This window comes from Apus apus, chromosome 1, assembly GCF_020740795.1.
Source record: "Apus apus isolate bApuApu2 chromosome 1, bApuApu2.pri.cur, whole genome shotgun sequence".
NCBI classification, from domain to species: domain Eukaryota; kingdom Metazoa; phylum Chordata; class Aves; order Apodiformes; family Apodidae; genus Apus; species Apus apus.
In genome coordinates, this window is record NC_067282.1 from 135,680,643 (window position 1) to 135,703,987 (window position 23,345).

Here is a 23,345-nt window from a genome sequence, read left to right on the forward strand (position 1 = left end):
CTGGAGACTTGAATACACTATACACTGCCATTCTACATTCTTGACATATTCACAACCTTGTTATATATCATCAACAGAAAAAGTGTTGCTCAGTATTATTTCACATCCTGCAGGCAAGTTTAATTCAGCTTGGCTCAATACACTGAGAAGTAAAGTTGTACAAGAGTAGCTCCACATAATCCTCACTGTGCCCCCTGGAGAGGGGGCTCACTGCTGGCAAGTGTCTGTCTCTCTGTCTCCAGCTGCATAAAGTACATTCAGTTTACTGAGGCAGAGAGATGGGTGAGATGAGCCAACACAGTCTGTCATAGCTGTGATAGCAGCACACAGAGATCTTAGCCCAGAAAGGACAATACACCTGAGCTCCATTCCCTGTTCAATCCTTGGCACACATTATTAAGGAGAAAAGATGTTTGTTGGGACACTAGGTTTGCCTCACTAGTAGCAACATCCCATGATCTTACAGCCACAAGAATAACCAGCAACACTAAATACAAACTTGTTCAAGCAGAAAGGTGCCATTAAGCTCTGCACTTCAGAGGATATGGCACTGATGTTTTGTACCACCTCCTAGGGGAAGCTCTGAGGCTAAATTCTGAGGGTACCACACAGTTAATGGTCATGTATTTTCTTCACAGACTATCAGAAAAACAGAAGCGTATAGAGGTTTAGAAAAAATGATCTGATTAAAATAGTTGTGGCTGTTTAGCCTAGAGAAAAAGACTATGGGGAGACTTGATAGCAGTAACATGTGGAAAGCACAAGAAAAAAAATGTTCTCAGATTTTAGCCGGGGGGAGTTTTAAGTTAGACATCAGGAAATACAACCTACACATAAGGAAAGCAAAGTCCAGCAAAGTACTGGAACGGACTGCCTAGTGGGCTATGAAATTTCCATTACTGGAAGCTGTAAAAATGTACTAGATACATATGTTTGATATAGCCCAAGTAGGACTGTCTGCCATGGGGCAGAGGCAAGAGGGCAGTGACCACTGAGTATCCCCTCCACACAGTGACTGTGTACAGGTTTCGCTACGATACCATCAGAACACACTGACTGTCCCTGTATTTTGGTGTAGCACTGCCTAGTGAATCTCTACGTGAAGATGCTAGGCTTTTCCCCCTAAAAGCCTGGCTTTGTAAAAGTAAAAGCATAAATAGTACTGTCCCTTTGGATCATGTGCTATGATTGAACATGTTTCTTTGTGCAGTCTTCTGAGTGCAAAGCAAAGTCCGTGAAAATAGGCTTGATCTTGAATATTTTCGTTTGGTGTCATTCAATAGAGGGGAATCAACCAAAGCCCTTGTTCTTTTATACCTGGTGCTCCTTGCCCAAATACAGTAGGTAGAGGATGGACCTAACAAGCACACTCCAATCACTGTGTGGATGCTAGGCATTCTCCAGCATATATCTAGAGCTAGCTATGGCATGTACTTAACTAGATACAACAAAACCAGTGAGGTGATGCAGAAAAGGTGAGGGGGGATCTCAGAGAGCTGCCTGCCTGCGCATACCACTGATGGTAACAGTAAAAATGTGTCACCCCTATCACCTTCAGTGCCCTGACATCTTCAGTCGCTGCAGGAAAGCCTCATTACCATGGGACTTAATAGGTTGCAGAGACTTTGGTTACACCCCATAAAACCACAAGTAAAGAGATGTTATACACATGAGAAATTGCTCTATTTGCATTACATAGTAGATTTATCCCTATCTGACTGAATGGCTGACTAGATAGCCCTATCAGCACCAGAAATCAACACACTCGCACTTCAGTGCAATACACCTGTGCTTAAATTGTTCAATAAATATAGACCTCGTCTTAAAATAAAACCCTAAGTCCACACTTTTCAAGCACAAGGCATGAGGAATTACACACTTCATCCATTCATTCTTAGCCATGTAGCTCTTGTGCTAGGAAGATGAGTTAGAGCAGCAGTAGGTGGACCAGGGTGTTACACTATCATTACAAGAACTGACTTCCCAAGAGCTGTTTCACATCAGGCTTATTCAAACCACAAAATTTACTGCTCCATACTAAGGATAATTTACTCATAAAGAAAACTTCCCTGCCCCCTTCCTAATAAAGGCAACTTCCCAGGGCAAAAGGAAAAGCCAGCCTCCCTTGTCATGTATAGTTTTTGTTCTTCAGCTATCATGCAATTTCCATGCCAGAAAATGAAGATACTCAAATGCTCCTGCATGACTTTATATTTCCTAGAAGGCATTACAGGTCTCACAGAGCTAGTATTTGGAATATAACTGAGGCAATTTCCTCCTGATCAAATGATCACCTGGAACCCAGTGTCTTTCATCTGAACCTCTGGAATTGGAGACCATTAGTCCAATATATTTCACACTGAGAAAAACACAGCCATTGGAGACTGAGCTTCCATGTGGCAATATTGAGGTAGCTCTACTGCAGCCAGCAAGCATGCAGGAACCTCCTCCACCCTAACCCTGCTCACAGGATTTTATAACTGACTCTTGGCTTATACATCAAGGGCTAATTTAGGACAGTACCCAGAATTGTGCTTGCAATAATGTACCTACATGAAAATACCCTACGAATGCCTGCAGCAGTCTTCCTGGAATTGATGGACTGGATTCAAATCAGAAGCCTAAACCATGGTTTTGGGCTTAAGTGTTTCTCCTTCAAATCACCTGTAAGCCCAGGTGTGCACATATGTAAGTTGCTCTTCTCCACAACATACATAGACTTAGCACTGTCACCAGCCCCAACTGCCATCTCTGTGCTGGAAAGAATTATTTCTTATTTCTTTCTGCATTTGGGATTCAGTTATATTACACAAATCCAGATTCATAAAGCTGCTAAATGCCATATCCTGACTCATTTCAGATGGAAAAACACCAGTGCTTTCAGGTACCTTGCCTCTGCCTCCCACGTTTAGCCCTTTAGCCACCACACACAAAACAATCACTTCAGATTGGTCTTCACTTTCCCCTAGATAATCAGCAGCACAGATGTAATTGTAAAATCTCTCCCTAAAAACTACAAAAAAAAAGCATCAAGCTCTGTTGATCAAGAAGGAAAGAGACATTGTTGCCACATTGTTGATGTGAGCAACAGCAAGTCAACTGCACCTCACCTGCAGGTCCAGCATGACAGGACTGATCCAGTGCATCCTGATGCAAGAAAATCACTACTGTGTTACTTTCACAATGTCCAAAACGTCATTTGGAAGCCAAAGCTCGCCTCATGAGAGCCATTCAGATGATTAAAGTTGTTCAGAAGAGAACCTCAGCCCTTCCCCTCCACACTGTATCAGGTTATAGGGACTCTAAATCAACCATGCCAGGCTACATAAGTCAATTCTTGAACTGTAACACAGCGGACTTCTCATTAAATGTAAAGCTGGGCTTACACTCCCCCCTAAGCAAGAAGGCATAAAGGATCTTTTGAAAGTCACCAAATAATCCTCCTACATTATTTGTAACTGTGCTACCCCTTCTTAATAGCTTCTGCAGTGGTGCAACCTTCCCTGACTTTCTTCAAGCCTGCAAAGTCTGCTAAGCTTGGCTTCCACCTGTATTTAGGAATACCAAGAAGGAGAGGGAATATGTTTTTGCTGCAGGTTATTCTCTTTCTGAAGATAATGTCCTGCCAGACTCCAGTACAGTCTATATGACCCATATCAAAAAACCCAACAACTGTATGAAATACAGAGGTATGTAATATTCCATCAGTTTCTACTCATTCTTCTGCTAGGTGGTAAGTGGCAGGCATAAGATGTAACCAAACCTAAACCTCAGAGAAGGCAATACTGGTATTAAGCCTATTTCACAAGTATTACACCAAAAAAGCTGACTACTAAAGGCAGCAATTTGAACACTGAATAAATATAGTCACACACACAGTAAAACGTCTATAAACTGAAAATGATGCTGTTTAAAAATAAAATTTATAAATAATAAGAAAAGCTAACAGGTGGCTGGGATGTAAAGGATAAAGCTTACTCAAGATTTAGACATGGACTTCCAAAGAAGCAAAGGTCTCATTGCACCTGTAGGTGGAAGTCTCGGTATAAAAAGGAATTAACTGCCAGAAAAACACCTGCATGGAGGAAGAACCTCCTTTTAGCATTTCATCAGTTAGATAAAGCTACAATAAAACAAACAAATCTAACCGGGTTGCCTTTGGGCAGATTAGAATCAACTCCTATTTCTACTTTTATACCCTCAACCAGGCAGCTCACACACCCTGTAGTTACTCATAGCAGTCAGAAACTCACTCTTCCTATAGCTTTGCATCTGTGACCACTTCCTCTAATTATTCTTGTGCTTACATTTCTTCCTTATAAAGTAGCAACTTTATTTCCCCGTAAATCACATGAACATTGACTAAAAAACTCAGAGCTCCCAGGGCAGCAGTGCAGCCTCTCTGGCCAATTTGCATGCACTGCCCACTTCCTCTTTGGGGTCAGAACAGCCTTTTTGCTTTGTACAATCCCAGAGCAGAACGTGTAGCTGTGACTTCCAACTACTGTTAAAAATGTTACTCAAGGCAGAAAATTTCAGCTGTTTAGCCATGAGATCCTCCCTGCCTCTGCCAGCAGAAGGCCTTCCATAGTGTCCCCTCTCTCCTTCCCTCCCAGGGACAGCACACCATTACCCTGTTACTCAGCCTTGCCCATGTTTCCAGTCCTCTTCACACACAGGCTTGCATTTGACCCATGAGTAACCATATAGCTGTGGTACAGACAGAAATAAATAAATACACTTTTTGAAGAATTTTCAAAATATAAAATAATTCCAATCACACCACCATGTCTGAATTATCCTCTTGAAAATACTCCATCCCCCTCCAGTCTTGGGTGGGCTCCACAACAATCCCACTGGGTTTTGTACTGCTCAGTAACTATAACAATACAGAAGCTGGACCACATTTGCTCTTCCATGTCGTCTTGTTCCCAAAATCCCAAAGAGAGGTGGGATTGATCTGGGTTGTGTTTTCTTTCATGCCCAAGGGCGTAAGGCCCTTTCTAGCAAAGGTACTGGTGTGCTCAGATCAGCTCTTGTGTTACCTTGGAAATAGAGCGATGCTCAGTCACTTCATATTTGAAATGGAAATGGTGAGTTAGGGCAGCCATTCCTCTTTCTTTGCCTGTGGGCCAAAATGACACTTTACAGCCAGATCTAGTTGTCCTGGTTTGAGCCAGGATGAAGCCAGTTTTTCTTTTGCTTCCCTTCCTCTGTTACATTTTGAAAGGTCAGCATCTATTTATGTATTTGCACTGATTGAGATAAAGCCAGTTTGGCATGTGCATTACTGCAAATAAACTCCAGAAAAACAGGCTCACCAAAGACAGCCTGGCTAAACAGCCTGACCAGAGATCTTAGCAAGCCCAGAGAGTCCAAAGCACAAATCCATTATCAGCAGGTACAGAAAGGCACTCCTTGGTTGGGTTTGATTCACTTCAACCAGAGCATGGTGCCCATCCTCCAGTTGATTGTTTCAAACTACATACATTGCATCTCAGTCTTTTTAGCATAAATTACATTTTCCCCATCGGGCATGTTTGCATCCTCTCTAAATGGAGTAGTTTCACATGGACTATGGCTTTTGCTTAACTGACCAGGCAGAACAGATGATGTCCTATTCCAGTTTTGCTCACAGGCTGCACAAAATGCTCCAATTACACAGTTCTTAATTAGTCAGCATGCAATCAAAGTGAGGGTAGGGGCTTTACTTAACTAAATACTAAGCCAGATTTTTTATCTCAGTCACCTTGATGCCAATGACTTAGAGATTATCCAGGACTGAAGGGAAGACTCATGCTCCAAAAGAGCACAATTTGCCAGGTCTCTACAGATAGTACTTCATATCCCAGTTTATGAACAGAACTATACGATAGAATGGATTGAATAATTCAGAAGATCTCTCTTAACTTGCATTCTAACATAAAGATGTCATTTCAAAAGACATAAGCACCTCTTTGTCTTTTAGTATACAATGTTTTCCATGTTTGCAATAATGTTCATTACATTTTCATTTTGAATAAATACATGTAGCTTCAATCAAGAACATAGTTTGCATTACAGTATGCTGGGAAAGAAAATAAAAGAGGAAATAAAGGAGGAAATAAAAGAGGAAATAAAGAAAAGAAACAGAACCAAGAAATAGCCCCAAATCCTAATTAAATACAACTGAAAATAAGTCAGGGGAGTACTAATTAGACAGTAGAATTAATGGAAGTAAATAAGAGTTATTCAATATATATTAGGTCTCCAGAATATAATATATAATATATATAATCAGGACACATATGACAGTCAATATTTCAATGTATTTCTCCAAGCGGCCAATAATTACAGAGCTTTACTGAGAACAGAGCACTTCGCTAATTTAGATTGGTAGCAAAAATTAACAGCACTTCCAAAGTCAACACCAAAGGCAGTAGTAACGCATGCCTCCTGGCAACACTGCAGTCCATCAAATCCAAATTCCCTTCACTTCATGTAGTTTCCCATTTTATATACAATTTCTGGATCACCTGGGTCTAAAATCAGTCATAGCATTTGCCTGAAGTAAGTTAATATTGTCCTTTTCATGGGGTTCTAGCTGTAGCTTCACATTCCACTGCTGAGCAGCAGCCGAGCTCCCACCTAATGCTTCCCAGTACTTGCTGCTCCTACACCTCACCTTTTACTTGAGCCAAACTGCCACTTTCTTCTTCAGGAAAAGTATGTTTTTTTTCCTGTAGTCTTTGTCATGTAAAAAGGGGGAGGGCCCACAGACTCTATACCCTTTCCAAATCTGAATTATTTCCCTGAAATAATTACAAATTATTCTACTACAGGCTGTAACTGCAAGGCCAGGAAATTTGCTTCACCTCAGCATAAATACCAGAAACAGAAAAAGACATGATAAAATCTCTGGCCAAATGAGGAATGCTGTAAGCAACCAAGAAAAATCAAACTCCCAGAATCTAACAGGTACCCTGACTAAAAAGCATAAATCACACAACAAAATTGTTAAATCATTCACTTGTGCCCAATTTACTGGTACCAAATGTGCCTCAGCTGCTTCACATGAAATACAATAAAGCCATAAAATTCTCCAGTGAGTTATTTTATTTTGTCAAAATAAAAAGTTAAAGTTGAAATTTCTTTTTAAGTGTATTCTCTCCTCTACCTCCCAAAATAATAATTCACAAGGCAGAGTGAAAAGTTCTATTTGATTTAAATATTTCTGTAACTTTTGGGGGGAAGGGGAAAGGAGGCCTTAGAAATTCACCTGAGTTCTCACTTGCTACAAGCTTTTGCCAACAAACAACAAAAAACAATTATTTGCAGAAGCACCTAAAGAGTGGGTGAGGGGCTTTTTTACCCTATTGGTAAAAGTGTCTGAAATTTGCTTGTGAAATGCTGAGGAAGAAAAAGACAGGAAGGCATGCAAAATTATTTCAAAAAACATTTGAAACTGAGGCTTTTTTTATTCTCTAACTCAAAAGCAGATGAGTGTTAGTTCATGTTTCTCTCACAAGGTTTTGAGTTACATCCCAGCTGCTCTTGTGCTTACATCATGTTTACTCATAGCATTGGAAAATTACTGCAAGAATATATGGAAGCCTAGTTTCTTCCATTCTAGTCAGACAGTATAGGGTGGAAAATGCTAGTCAAGCCTTCTGTTGTGCCCCACTACAAGGCAACAGGACCAGAGCTGCACAGCTAAACTTCCAGGCTGAAGAGCAAGAAGGGTGTATCTTTCTGACATGTCAAGGACAGGACGCCTGAACACTCACCACTTGGTTTCATTTTCTGTATAACAGTTGTAAATGCATTTCCTCTCTATTGTGGTCAAGTTAGCTATGGCCTTTAGTGGCCAACCTGAGACATAGCAGCCCAGCTATTCAGAGGTTTACCCAACCATGCCACTGATCTCAACTGTAGTAGGGTTACTTGCGTCTCTGAACTTGAGTGCTCCCAGCTACACATCAAATTAGTGACTAATACTGAAACTTCAAGTCTACATGAAAAACTTTAGAAAAGCAGTAGGTACGCAGCAGGAACAACACCTCACACTGTTAATATTAACCTACACCTACAATTATATGCAGACTCTACACTTTTTGTCTCCTAAGAGCGGGATATAATGCTGTAGATCACAGCAAGTAATACAACAAAGCTGCTGTCAAGAAACGTCTGATTTTAATTGACATGATACTCCACTATCCAACAGCTCCAGGCAATGTTGTCATACTACATGCTGAGAGTTGAGATGTAGGTGGGATGCCCACCCTCACTCCACCCCAGGCCATATTCTGTGATGGGTCACATCTTACCCCATGTCTTCTACTGATGGTCAGGTATTGACAATGAGCCTCTGACAATTTCTCCCCAGGATAGGAAAGATGGTGCTGTGTAATTCTTTGTTTCTGTTTCAGAAAAAATTAAACTCTAGAAATCAGGGAGGAAAATGACACAGAGAGGGAGACAGTAAGAGGGGTCACTCCCAGAAGCAGGTATTGTTGGTTCATACAGAACTCTGCAACTTAAAAATTTGTTCTTATAAACAGCAACAAAACTCTGAGATACTATCTCATAATAACTTCCACATAAAAGCTTTTATTCCTTTGCAAATTTCTCCCTTGGCCAATCAAAATTTAAAAAAAAATCAAAGGAGGAGGAAGATAATGAAGCTAAGTGGGAGGGGGGAAGCTAGCAATGGAGCTGATTGAAAGAGAAAACAGTTGAAATATTACATTAAAAAATGGTAAAATGAAATGTCATAACACTACCAAACCCTTTTAACTTTTTCACTTCAAAGAAATATGGAAAAATGAATTAACTGATACTAAATTTATGTTTTGATGAAACAGCATTTTTATTGGAAAAACACTCCATTAGAAAATGTTGAACCAGCTGTAAGAACTTTATCTACAGATTACTCAGAAGAAAAAATATTCTATTCTGCATTGTGCACATTCAAAAATAAGTGACATTTTACATATTAAGTTTTGACATACTTGTATTATTTCTGTATAAGTCTCCACTGACGCATAGCCAGCTTATTCTATGCTATTACATATAGCAAGTTTCCTATTTAGTTTTGAGTTACTTTATCCTGTAAGTTAATAACTGGTTCAGGACTGAAAAATCTTCTGCAAGCACAAAATGGCTTAAGTCCAGCAGATTGATGTGGATGGAGCCTTTTTTATTTATTCCAGATGAAACATTTTTTTTATTATACCAACAGAGCTGCAGCCTTTTTGCACTCCTGTTACATCCCCTGAGCATTTCAGAATATTGCCCACATTTTATGAGTGGTTTTAAGCTTCTGAATACTTTTGAAAGGAATATTCATCTTAACAAAAATCGCTTGCCAGTAGCTAGCAAGCTAATCGACACCATTCTTCAAAGTAGAAGCTTGAAAAATTTAGCTAAGCATTTTACTTGAACCAGAAAGAGAGGTAGAAAAATACTTTGTTAAAGAATGTACTGCAAATAAATCTTCCCAAGCTTTTAAGCCTAGCAGAATTTCATCTGATAAAGGTTTACAAAATTCCTCTGGGCAAAATACACAGGAATAACACATCAAGTTAGAGGCAGTGGTACTTGCAAGAAAAGAGGGAGTAGTAGTGAGCAGCACTTGTCAGAAATGAACTGCCCATCAGTTCATTAAAGAACAACATTTCTGGCATACATCATAGAGCTGCTTTCTAGCACCATTCTAGAGTTGGAATTTCATAAAAATTCACCTTTTCCACCACCAGCCCTATGACAGCATCTAGCCATTCTCTTTGCAGCTTGCTTGGCAAGCCTAAGGGACACTGAAGTTCCAACTCCTTAGCTTGTCTTGTCTCTCCAGGGTTTCCCAGATCTTTGCTCTTGATCCAGACAACTGATAAACTTTGAGGATAGTTCTTGGGAGCCTGAGAACCACTGGAACTCCTGAGACCATGATTCCTCTCTAACCAGCATTTTCCCTTCTGAAGGATCCCATCCAGTACTCTGCTTTTCTCCGTGAGAGGAGGCAGGACAGCACTGTGGCCAGGCAGAGTGCTAGGTTTTAATCCAGAGAAAACCAAATCTGAAATCCCAAACCCAGCACAAAATAGTGACTTCCCTGTGCCAACCCAGGCAGGGTTTTTCCAAAACACTGCAAGGATGTATACATTTTGAGCAGTTGCTGCCAATATCTTTGTGTGGTACAAAGTTCACAGCTCTGCCAAGGATTTCAGTTTTCTCCAGTAAACAGTGCAATATTGGAGCAATAAATCATACTAATCATAATAAAAAAGATTTACAGCTGCTACTCTGTGACATGCCATAAACTTTCCACCTGCCTCAAAGGCAGGGAGAGAAATTCACTCCATCCGGGCAGCCCCTTTCCAGCTGTACTGCAGGAAAAAACACTGGCCATGCAGCCTCAGCATCCACTTCTTTGTTGAGCTTGCCGGGACACAGCAGCTGGGGAGCAGCCCGAGGGAGGCAGAGTCCATTAGCTGCTTCATTGCAGCAGGCACAGCCAAGTGACAAGACAGTGCATTGGCAGCCTGGGCAGGACAGCTGCAACACTGCTCCTCGGATGATGCCTTAACACAGAGCGTGGCTGTTCCCGTCTCTTTCCTACACTGCAGTTTCCCCTCACTCTTCCTCCACTAAAAGAAACTCATTTGAAGTCATAACTCTGTTGTTGAGATCTGGAAACTACTTTTTAACTTAAAAAAATAACCCTTTTGATGTTTTATTTTCAGGATGAGTTTAACAAAAACAAACTCTCTTATGTATTTAACTGAAACAGCAACAAATTAAAATTTAGAAATTGTAATCACATTGAGAAATTTTAATTTAATTGAGATACTAAAGTAACATGTAGATTAATTAATATGTCCAGGTGTTTAGCTTTCTTTAATTGTGTAGCCACATAAAACATCTCTCCTTCCACATACAAAATCCAATATAATAAACTTGTTATTTAACATCAGTTCATATGTTAATTAAAAAAAAAGAAGCCTAGATCAGTATTACAAATGCCCAGCACTCAAAACCCCTGCACTTAAACCCAAAACACCTTCACTGAACAAATTGCTTCTAATACTCAAAACAGAGCAAGAATCGACAAAGTCAAGTTCTTAGCTTCTGTTACTGGGCTCATGCTGCTTGCCATGAATGAACCTCATTAATTTACAAGTAACTTGGACACCTTCACACCACCGCATCTTAGCTAAACAGATCTGAACTGAAGCAACCCTAGATGAGAGATCATGCTCCCAGTGAGCATGATCACTGATTGAAATGCAGAATTTACCTTCTTAAAATAGCCAGAACGTAGCTTTTTAAAAATCAAGATGTGTGGCCCAGTCTCATCCCTTTTGTACACCTGAAAAGCAGCCAGGGAAATACTAACATGTACACAAGCATTTTATAATTTTCAAAACACGGAAGTAAAAAAAAAGCAAAGGAAACTGCTTTGTATTGAGAAATAAAGATACAACTTCATGATGAGCATTTGGCCTATTTATACTCATTGCTACCACATTAACATCTAGTACATTAAGACTGAAAGTGAAAAGAAAAGGAGTTACTAACCTGTGGGAAGAGAGAGTAAGTTGCATTGTCGATAGTGACAGAATATAAAAACTCCCCATCAAACCAGAGGTTCTTTCCCATCGGGGAGTTCTGCTTTGTCATAGCAAAGAGCTGCCCAGGGTCACAGCATTCTTCCAGCAGTTTCCTAGAGAAGGCAACCAGAAGAGAAAGAGCTGTATTAATTAGCACCTTGACACACCTTCTCTAACAACCACCCCTGTCACTCTCAGATGCTCCAAAGCAAGACCTTCATCTTCCCAGCCAGCAGATGAAGCATGGGTGACTCTTTGACCTACAGAAGGGCCAGAAAACCTGATTTTATTTCAGAAAAACTTAGTAAAAAATTTAAACTTCCATTTACTTTTGAGTGGCATAGAAATAGAACCAAGATTCGGCAAAAGAAACTCCACCCTTTGCAACCCATTCTAATTAATAAAAAACTGGTCTCCAACACAAAGAAATCAGAAGGTCCTTCAAAAATTAATTCTGAGGTATATAAAGTTTCAGTACCAAACCTTATTCACGAAGAGCAGGCTTCCTAAAACACCACAGTTACATAAATTAAGTATGGAAAAACTTGGCATCTCTCTCCAATTACTAAGCACCCTTGTGCTACATTCACAGCAGTATTAGAACCTGCCTTCTAACTGAAGTCCAACTTGAGCCATCCCAGTATTTTTATATATATATATATATACACACAAATTTATATATGATATTGTACTTGTTTGCTTGTCCAAACTGTATATCCTCTTACACATTCTTTTCCCCAAAATATACAGCTTGAGTAGAAATTTGTGAGCTGGTGAGGTGGTTCAAGGTTGCATTGAGCAAAAATTCTATGTCCCAGCAAACTCAGCAATTAATACCCTTAGATACAGAATGATGAAAAGCTCTAGATATCTCCAGGGCAGGAATATCCTGTCTTTCCAAAGCCTGCATTGGAATGGCTTTCTATAGGATGGTTGACACTCCTATTAGTTTTTATATGAAATAGAAGTATGTTAAATATACATTGCAGAATTATGGCAGTACAGTGTATTGATATATTATTATATACATTTCTCATTTAGTTTAAAGAGAATCCAAAAGGGACTGATGCCACTTCCAGTAGCTGCATAAGAGCTGCAAGCAGCAGGCAGAAAAACTTCAGTTATTAGTGATGACTAAAACACTTAACATAGCAGTTCTGTAAAAAATATTTTATTTAAAAATATGAAGTCATTCACAGAAATCTTTAAATTTTTTTAGCATTTTTTAAGCTTTACATCTGCTTCTCTAAAAATTGGTATTAAAAAAATCATTATTTACCCTAGCAAAAACATATTTTACCATATTAATAGTTTTCTGCAACCATGTGAATACAATTTTCCATACATATTTCAGCTGAAAATTTTATTAAAACCATAGCGTCGATTTGCTGTAATCTTAGCAGAAGAGGAAACAGCTTGAAAATGTTGCACAGCTAACAGAAAACCTAGGCGTGTCAGCGCTCTTTGTGAGCTTTCCCTGCTGGGGAAGTTCAGTGATTTGTTCTGGTTCAGCTCCAGGGCATCTCCCTGATGTCCTTGGTCACTTCCTTACATGGAGGAAGGCTCCAAGGGACAGCAAAGATGCAAGAAGGGAGATTGAGGGCAGGACGTCCACTCCTCTCCTAAAACAGGTACCCAAGAATAGCCTTTGCACATGACACAGAGGCAGAATAAACTGTTGAAAGGGAAATTACGTAAGGTAACTGGTCTCACATTTTGTTGTAAGTCAAAATTCAGCTTCTAGAAAGAGCTTCAAGGTAAGCTGTCCCCCTGCGGCTGAGCAGCACCTCTATCTCCATAGGCAGCCACAGAGGAGAGTGTTTTCTACAAAGACTCAATCATAAGCTTATGCCAGGGTGCTTCATGGCTCAAACTTGGAATATTTTGTCCATTTGAGCCCACAGCACTCACTGCACCACAAACCAGACCTCACAATGTGACAGCAGAGCTTGCTGGCACTCACACTGAAGTGCTATGAGCACTAACTTGTTGCCATGCGTTTCCACCATACACACATGAGCTCTCCCATCTGTACAAACAAGCATTGATGTAAATCAGTACATCAGAAAAGATGTATAAGTCAACTGCACATTAATGAAGTCTAGGCCAAAGCTGTGTCCAGTTCTAGACCCCACAACTCACGGAAGACGCAGACAGACTGGAGAGGGTCCAAAGGGCTGCAAAACCTGCCCTGTGAGGAGGGACTTAAGTTAGATCTTTTCTCCTTGGAGAAGATTCAGGGAGCTCATAATGATTTTCCAGTACTTGAAGGGCAATTAAAAAGAGGATGGAGGCTCTCTCTTCACAAGGAGCAATGGGTACAATTTGCACTGCAAGAGGTTTCATCTTGATATAAGAAAGAATTTTTTTACAGCGAGAAAAATAATTCCCAGGAACAACTTCCCCATGGATGTGGTGGAGTCCCCATCACTGGAGGTTTTCAAGATGCAATTGGACAAGGTGCTAGATAATCTCAGTTAGGCTCCATTGCCCACAGAAGGCTTGGACCAGGTGATCATTCAAGGTCCTTTTCCATCTTGGTGGTTCTGTGCCTCTGAAACTGTTTTACCTTAGTCTGACCATGGCAGAGCTGGTTTGTCTCCTTCTGAGCAGAACAGAGGAATGTGTTAGCCAGAGCAGCAATTTCCATTCCTAGAAAAAGCAATGGGTCTACCTGGACCCACCAAACAAAGGCTTCATATCATGCTCCTGCTGATGTCCAAATAAAGCCTTTATCACAAAACTGTAAAAATCAAACTAAAGGAACTGTGAAATCTCTCACTAAATAACCTTTGCAAAACAGCTTAAGACAAGCAGGGAATATTGTTCCAAATAAAAGACTTGAGAGTGGAGATTTTTCTGGCTATCCACTAACTCCAGTTTGCAGCCTTTGGAAAATTATGTACCTCTCTGTCAAGTGGAAAGAAAATAATTTTTGCCGGTTTTCCCTGTTTTTCTTTCTACTTTCTAACCCCGTGGCAACTTTTTCAAGAAAGCATAGGGTAATTTAACTGAGCCTCAACTCTACATACAGTTGTTTGTTATAAAACTGTTAACAAAGTTAACATTGCCAAGTGAAATCCTACAACTCAGACCTTCTCTGGAAGTCCGGTCTGAGCAGGATATACAAAAATATTGGGTAACTCAGTGGAAAAGTATGTAGGGAATGTTTTATACTAAAGAATCCTTCTTTAACCAGGATAAAGTGATGAGCTAAGGAACAGCTCTTTATACTATTCCCACCCCCCCACCTTTTAGACTAGCTATATACACCTTATTCCTCACCCCTCCCAAAAAGGCATTCTTCTAGTTCCCACTGAATCCTTCATTAATAAACCTATTCTAAAAAGCAGTAGGTGCCTCCTGGAAGGTCCACAGATAGGTAGGACACTATTTCAAGTAGCACAAAAATAAATAAATCTTGTGCACTCAGATGTGCTTTCTGTCAGAAAAGAATAATTATTAAAAGTCTAACATTACTCACTCTCTCTTCCCAATCCAAATCCCAGAACTCTGAAGTGAGAAAAGTTCCATAGGAAAACATGCATAAAAGAGCAGAATGGCTTCCAAGGTGAACCTGAACCAGGGTACTTTGCAGGATCAGGAAGTCTGAACTGATTTGTTGAGCTTGATTAAAATGTGCAGCTAAAATTCTAAGATACAATTTGCAAAACTGCAGCACCTTTTAGGCAAGGATTTCAATTCACTGCAAGCATTCCTCCAGCCACAGGACATAAATAATAGACCTTTGATTCACAGTTATCTCCAACTTCCAAGGCAAACCACGTATAAGAGGAACTGAACAACTTGAATATTGGTATCAAAAAGGCATGGAGGCATTCAGATCTGAGAGCACTTAAGTGACAAATTCCTACTTATGAGAGAAGCAGATAAGTTATTTTGAGAATTTCACTTCAGGCCTCTAAGATTTCAGCTGAAACTGAGCACCAAGCAGGTCATTAACTACAAGGCAGCATTAGCACTGAACTGGCTCTGTGCACCAACTCAAGCAGCAGCCTGCACACAAGGCAGGAGCTCAGCAGCAGTTCTGACATATAGCCATATCACCCCAGCACACTTTGCTGAGGTTATACCAGCAGACATTGCACACTGAAAGAAGCAGAGTGAAATAGTTTGTGCCAAGGGTCCTGAACCCACACTACCTTCTTTTCATGAGTTTTACGGCAGACTAACTGTTCTGATTCAACAAAGAGCCTGTAAGTGGATGTAGTACATTGAAGATATTACTGAAGTGCAGTAACTGAGTACAATTAGATTTGCCTCAAAAGACAACTTCTGACCAAAGGACTAATATAAGTGCACCCTCCTCCACCTAAAAGCAGAAACGAAACCAAATCTCCTTGCAAAGTCTAAACCTAAATTCATACATAAAGTCAGTGAAAAGAGCTAGCACAAAAATCCCAAACTACATACTCTTCATCTTAAGTTAATGAACTTTTTCATTTTACTTCAGTTTGCAGACAGTTAATGCTGAACCTCACCCAGGTTTGAATTGAATCCCAGCCAACGAGGACTCAGTAGCCAGTTCAACCATCCCAAATGGCTTAAAAACAACAAATATAACATCTAAAAGCAGAATTGGGCAATTCTACAGCATAGGTTGTCAGCCTGGAGGTTACTGCCCTTCAGCTATCTCTTCTCCACAGTTGGAACAGGTCCTTCCTCCCCAGCTCACCACTCTTCTCCAGCTATCTTTGTCATGCCCACTTGGTGATGTTGCCCCACACAAAGCACATAAGCACAGCCAACACTGTGCAAGGGACAGGGAATAAAAGTTATCCTGTCCAGTTTTTCCTTTTAAACCCATGCAAAGGGTAATACCTCAATGAGAAAAAGACCAGGTTGATATGGAGCCACTTGTCAGGCAGCAGCAACAGCAGGACAGCTTCATGAAGAAGAACTGAAGCTTTAGGCCGGATCTTAAATGGAGAATGGGCAGAGGGCATGGCCCAGCATCCAGGGTGTGGGGATAAGGGTCCCAGGTGAGGCTGATCAGGGCTATTAAGGACTATTAAGCTCTACTGGTGCCATGACAGTGCTAACACTACCAATACCCCTTTTTCTGCCCCAAAGGAATAGCAGTTTTATAGCCCATTCCACACACAGAATCATAGAATGGTTTGGGTTGGAAGGAGCCTTTAAAGTCCAACCACCCTGCAACAAGCAGGGACTTGCTGAACCTTGCACTGAACAGGACCCCATCCAGGTGGGCAGTGGAGGATGACACTGCGCCCCCAGGAAGAGGGACATCACAAGACAGGCTACAGCTTGATTCTGCTCTGAAGGTCCTAGTGAGCATCAGCAGTCCCCATGCTGAAAAAGGGCACTGATTCAACCATTGCTCAAAAACGGTAGCACAAGGCTTATTACTACTGTTTCATTGCAGTTTGGCTTTAATGGCAGCATTAAAATGAAGACTGAGGTTCAGGTTCAAGTTGGAGATAAAAATATTTGATCAAACTAAATGCTCTAGTTAGACTCTGCTCAGCTGCCTGGATTTAGCTGGTATCATGCTAACCTATGTCTGATGACTACCAAATGGATTTGGGACCTGACAGCACAAGACTGCAGCATTTGGTCTGAAGCAAAACTTCTGCTTCTTTACATTGCAGTTCACGTTCACCTCCACTTCCCATATTTTGCTTTGTGGTAACAATCCAGTGAAAAAAAAAAAAAATGAACCTGCCTTTGGAGTTTCAGTTGGTGTCAAGCCAAAATCACCAGACCTTCACTCACAACTAGGAATTTGTGGTGCTGCTAAAATCCAGGGTACGGGTGGTCAATTGGGTTCATCAGGAAAGATTTGCACAGCTTCGTTTCGGTGCAATTGCTTAATTGCTTCCATCTACATATCTTCCAGTAGAGGCAGGAGGACCTACTGATAGCCTCATGGACTCCTCAACCAACTCAACACTCATTTCCCAGCACATGCACACTTAAGGGACCTTGGACTAACATCCCTATCAAAAATAATTTAGGGGTAATCAATAGTGTCTCTGAAACACAACTGGTCTGACCACATTCAACTCTATGAGTCTCAAAATCTAATCCTGAAATTCTCCAAGTTAAGTCTTCAGCATGATGCTTCCAAAAGAATAAGACACCCATGTGTTCTTGCAAAGAGTTTTGGCATCAGGGGAGAAACCACAATTGTTGCTTAATGGTTAAAATCTTGCCTTTATCAAATTTGCACCCAGTTTAGAGTTTAAATTTTTGGCACTTCATGTTTAGGCTGATTTTTGGTTTTAATTATTTTTTCCTCCCTCCCTTAAGAGATCCTTGGCTTCTCGAATTTCAGCCTCCCCTCTGATGAGTCAAAAAGCTGGAGTTTCCTCAATTTCTTGCTTTGAACAGTTATTCCATCATTCCTGTGGCTATTTTATTTTTTTTTCAAAATCCAACTCTAAATATTTCAAGCCTGGAAACAGTATTTCTAGGGTAGTCAACCCTTGCCAACTACAGGAATAAAATGATCTCTTGGTTATTACCCATGCGTCCCATGTTGAAGGCCAAAGCACCCAGCCTCGTCATTAATTTTGGCACCTCTCCTCTCTATAGCAGACTCCACCCCACCTGAGATGAAATGCAAAACTTAGCACAGCTACCCAGGAATATGATCTTAAAATTGCCCTCCTAAGAACATAATGGACAAGTATCAAAAGAATAAGAGCAAATGCAAATGCTTTTGATATTCACAAAAGCATACCAAATTGGGGTTTTTTTGGGAAAGCAGCACTAGTTTAAGCTCTAACTAAAATTAAGACCTTTGCCAAAACCAGTATCTAAATCAAGAATACAGTGCACTGTACAGGTTCATTTCTGAAAATTCCCCAGTTACCTAAGCTTGAAGAATAGATCTAAATGCAATGAAAAAAGAAATACAAAAAAAAGTAGACACCACAGAGCAGAACAGAGATAATCTGATCTGCTTCCCAGCCAAGCTTTCTGCAATATGATAAGATTTTATGAAGACTAAAGTAATGATAGTTTTTCTTCTCACATTTATTATTATATGGTTTTCTGCTATGAAACTTTCAGCCTATTTCAATGCCCCCTGCAGCAATTCCTGGTGTCTGGACTTTACAAGGATCATGTAATATTTCCCCCATCTTCCCCAAGAGAGGAAAGATATCAGGACAATAAAAAGGTCACAGGCAGAAGCAAATCATGTACTGAACTGCCTGGTGCTGCAACCTGCATGAAAGGAAAGAAGTTGCAAAGACCACAGATACTTCTCAGGATAAAGACAGTTCAGGAAAACTACTCTCATTAGCCTAACAGTACAGCTCTATGTGACTTTTTAAAGCACGTTAGAAATTTTGGCTATAAATGGTTGGATATTTTTCTCCAAATTTCCAAATTAATAGTTTGCAGAGTAAAGTACAATATAAAGAACTTCCATCTTTTCTGCATCATCAGTATCTTCTGCTTTAGAACTTTCTTCCAGAACTTTTTGAGATACCAAAAAAATGAAACAAAGTATTTTATGCTGCCTCAGAATATTGTATCTTTGGGGTTTCACTATTTATTTGAAAATCACTGAACAAAACATTTGTTGCCACCCACATAGTATAGTTAGCAGCTCTGTTTTCCAGGCTGCAAAACACCTATAAAACTGCTTTTCTTCCTGTGTGTTGTGTTTCCCTTTCCATGCTGCCCTGGCCAAGTACAAACAAAACCTGCTGACTTTCCACAGGCAAAATCTGAGCTGCCAGCCATTGCAGCACATAATCCTAATCTGTGACTCATTTTTTCCAACCCTTTTTTTTATGTTGGTTGTTTGGGATTTTTTCTCTTTGGAAATGTACAAGTGATATCTTTTTTTCCAGAAATGTTAAGAGTATCATGGAATTTATTTTTTTTTCCTTTCCTCTCCTTCCACACAAAGATAGACTTGGTGCTTAAAATTTCAAGGATCTTAAGTATTTTATCTGTTTTCAGAAGGCAGCAGTAGTGACGCTTGTACTTCCCCAAACTTGCCTAAATTCTCTCAAAATTGAACTGTAGCTCTACCTCTGAATCTTCAGATGATTACAGATTATTTCATCTCTAGCAGGTTCTCCTTTGAGTTTAAACTTGTAATTCAGACAGAGTGACAAAGATATGTAGTTACTTGAGTTGATTATGCATTCTCTCTTTGATCAAAATGCTGCATTTTAAGGAAAGTAATTGAAAGGATATACTTTTCTACCACTGTAAACAGATAAGATTCTTTAAACAGCATCACATCTGCTTATCCCATACCTTAATTAATATTGCAAGTTCAAACAAGGACTGAACTGTGCAACATTTAGATTGTAGAAGTTCAGATGAGGCCAAAATTTGGCAGGGACCATCTCTTACTGAACAACATTCATAAACTAGAAGAAACCAGGGTAATTCTCGGTGAATGGACATCTACCTGAACAAGCCTTAAGTCTACCTTTTCTCCTGCCAATTCTTTTACTTTCAAATTGAGCAGATTGGATTTGGAAAGCTCCTGAAACACAGAACTATTAGCCTCTTTTTAGAGAAAATGCATTTTGATTCTTGCAAACTTGCTTCAAACTGCTATGCACAACCCCTCCTTACAAGCTTTGAAACACAAATTAGAACATAGAAATTACAGTGTAGGAATTATAGAGTATGAATTCTGCTGTCTGGTCAGATGAGATTTTTCTAAGACTCTCATATGTCTCACGATGTATAAAAAGCTATATGTAAGGAAACCACCACAACCTGTGACTTGCAATAGCAAAACCAGCACCTTAGCGCTGCTTTATTACTCATGCAGTGAAATCTACTGGAATGCAAGATGCCTCCAGAGTTATCTCTGACACTCCCAATGAAATCCCAGCTACATCCAGGAGAGACAGCAGCAGAGACTCGTCATCTTACCTAGGAACTGCAACAGCTACATTCCTTGGAGAAGTGATGAATCTGAGCATGAGCTGACTGTTTCTGGACAGCAGACAGCAGCTAAAGAGAAATAACCTCACATGACGCTGGAATTCACTGGCCCTGCACCAAACTGCTCCTTTGCTTTGCTAATGCCACCACACCCTGAGTGTTTGAGGGCCCATCCCAGGGAAGACAGAGGGTTCATAGAATCACAGAATCATAGAATGGTTTGGGTTGGAAGGGACTTTAAAGATCATCTAGATACACCCCCCTGCATGGGCAGGGACATCTTCCACTAGATGAGGTTGCCTTGAGCCCTGTCCAACCTGGCCTTGAACACTTCCAGGGATGGGGCCTCCACAACTTCCCTGGGCAACCTGTTCCAGTGTCTCATCACCCTCTCACTAAATAATTTCTTCCTAATGTCTAAGGGAAATGAAGGGAAAGGAGGAGCAAGGAGGGGAAAGGAAGGGAAGGCAAGGGCAAGGAAAAGCAATGAAGGGCAATGAAGGGAAAGGAAAGTCAAGGAAGGGCAAAGAAGGTCAAGGAGGGGCAAGGAAGGGGCAAAGAGAGGCAAAGGAAGGGAAACAAATAGGCTCAATTACATCTGTTTGATGGGCACAGAAGCAAAGATGACTGAAGGGAACTGAGCAGTGCCACCAGGCAACAGGGGTAGAAAAGGGACACATGCAGCAACATCTGTTACTTTGGTCTCTCAACAAGCAACACTAATGTTGGACAGGGGTAACACGCTGAGACAAATTCTTTGGAAAGCCAGCCTTGCAAATACTGACAGGCAAATCTGATCCTGAAAATTATTCTGCTTGGATGCACTGAAACGACCTCAAGTAGAATCCCCTCAAGTTTAGGCCAGGGACGTAGGTGCAACAGTTGATAAACCAGGCAGCAAAGGATTCCTTCATTTGTAGCAAACATTAAGCTGACAATCTGGTTATGTTACGTTGGACAGTTTCCTTTCTGGCATGTGGCTGTGACCTCCTGAATGATGTAAATGCTGTTATTTCCCAGTGTCAATAAGTATATATATCAAAATAAACAGATCTCCACAGCTGTCAGTTAGGGACTATGCTAGCAGAAACACCAGTTTAAGGTCATCCACTGTTATGGTTAGTCTGAAATTGAGAAGAACTGGAAAACTGCCCCACAGGACTATAACAGCTACACCCAGTGTTGCACTCACTTTCCCTTTATACTGTCTATCAAAAGAATACATAAGTAATGTCTCAATTCAGGATAGACAGGATTATTACTTTAACTGGCGGCTTGTTGATTCTTTTTACATTTACTGCTAATGATTTCTACTCTGCACTTGGAAGCTGAGGCAGTTATTTTTGCCATGTGGAACTACATACAGAAATCTTTCAGACACACCAGAGGCATACCACAAGCCCAGCACAGACAGCCTGCAGTCCTCCCAGTGCATGGAAAGGTTGTGTTTGTCTGTCACTGCCTGCCCATCCCTCTCCTTTTGTCTTTGATTAGATACAAACCAAACACTGACCAGCACATTAACAGCCAGTAAAGTAAGTGCAAGGAGGTTCACACTTCATTTACAGTATCTGAAATGTAAACACCTCTATCCAAGTGACTCCAAGGATTCTTCATTGCTGAGAGAGCTTCTTTGAGGGTGTGATTCACCTCAAACTAGATACCTATTTCCTCTCCAGTGACCATAAAGAGAGTGACTACCTTAGACATCTATGTTGAGTAATTTTCATTCCAGACCATGAAGCCAGACCTGCTGCTCCAGACCCTAGAAAACCTATCACAGCTTTTGCAGTTAATGCAAGCTGCAAAGGAGGGACTATAGGTCTCCTGACTGTCTACAGCATCTCACAGAAGGATGCCAGCAGCCTCATCTGATGGGCTTCCAGCTCTGTTCATACAGCCCTCACAGTGGGCTGTCAGAAAGATGAGATGGCACAACTGCACAAACTGGTAGTTTTGTCAGAGAGAATTCAGAGGCAAAGGGGAGTGGGGCAGGGCAAATAAATTATTTGCTTCATGCACTATTCTTCTTTTTTTTAATCTCACAAACTTGGCAGGGGGAGAGCAGCTTTCAGAGATGAGATGTAATTAATGAACCGCTGTCTTACAAAATAGCAGATCCATCAACTGAGATATAAAGTTACAATTCATGACAGTGCTGCTACAGGGGGGAAATGAGTTGTTCTTACTACTTCCCTCGTTCCTTTCAGCAAAATTGCTGCTTGCTTTGCACTGCTACAAAGAAATATTTGGCTTCAGCAAGGGCACAAGATGGCTGTACTCTTCCAGGAGGAGATTTACTAAAAATAAATCAAGCAGCTCTAATCTTACATTTGAGCTCATAATATCTAGAGTGATGGTACAGAGCACCTAGATCTAAGCAGTCAATTATCACACTACAGTGGCTTCTCCACCTGCTTCTGTAACCCAGATAAAGGCCCTGTAAGTATTACAGAACATTCCTCACCAAAGTGCCCCCATTCCCCAGGTTCAGCAACATTGACAGGGAGCTTTTTACTGATTCGATCACTCCCTCCATTGAAGGCGAACTAGCCAGAAAAAAAGTAGTATTTTTTCCTCCATAATCCAGATTTAAACACCTTGGAATGCCTAAAAACTGAGAGCACAGAAACGGAGAAGAATAATCCTCCACTGGTCAGTCTGAGTGCTTTTTGATGCAAAAACTGTATGTAACCAGGTAGCCACTGCCTACTCATGTAACAGAGACATGAATATGTAAAAATATCACATGACCAAGACTGAAAGAGCAATATCTTTTCAAAGGCATACAAAGCTGCACATTTGGTGGAAGCTTTAACCCCTCAAAGACATATGAATAGATCTACA

At 40.6% G+C, this 23,345-nt stretch overlaps 1 protein-coding gene across 1 annotated transcript in view; it reads right to left on the minus strand.

Moving 5' to 3' along the window:
* ST8SIA1 (ST8 alpha-N-acetyl-neuraminide alpha-2,8-sialyltransferase 1) overlaps window positions 1-23,345 on the minus strand; it is a 128,909-nt gene that overhangs the window by 82,687 nt on the left and 22,877 nt on the right. Inside the window, exon 2 of the mRNA XM_051639434.1 lies at window positions 11,557-11,701. Within this exon, the coding sequence (XP_051495394.1) occupies window positions 11,557-11,701 (145 nt within the window). The remainder of the gene's footprint in view (window positions 1-11,556; window positions 11,702-23,345) is intronic.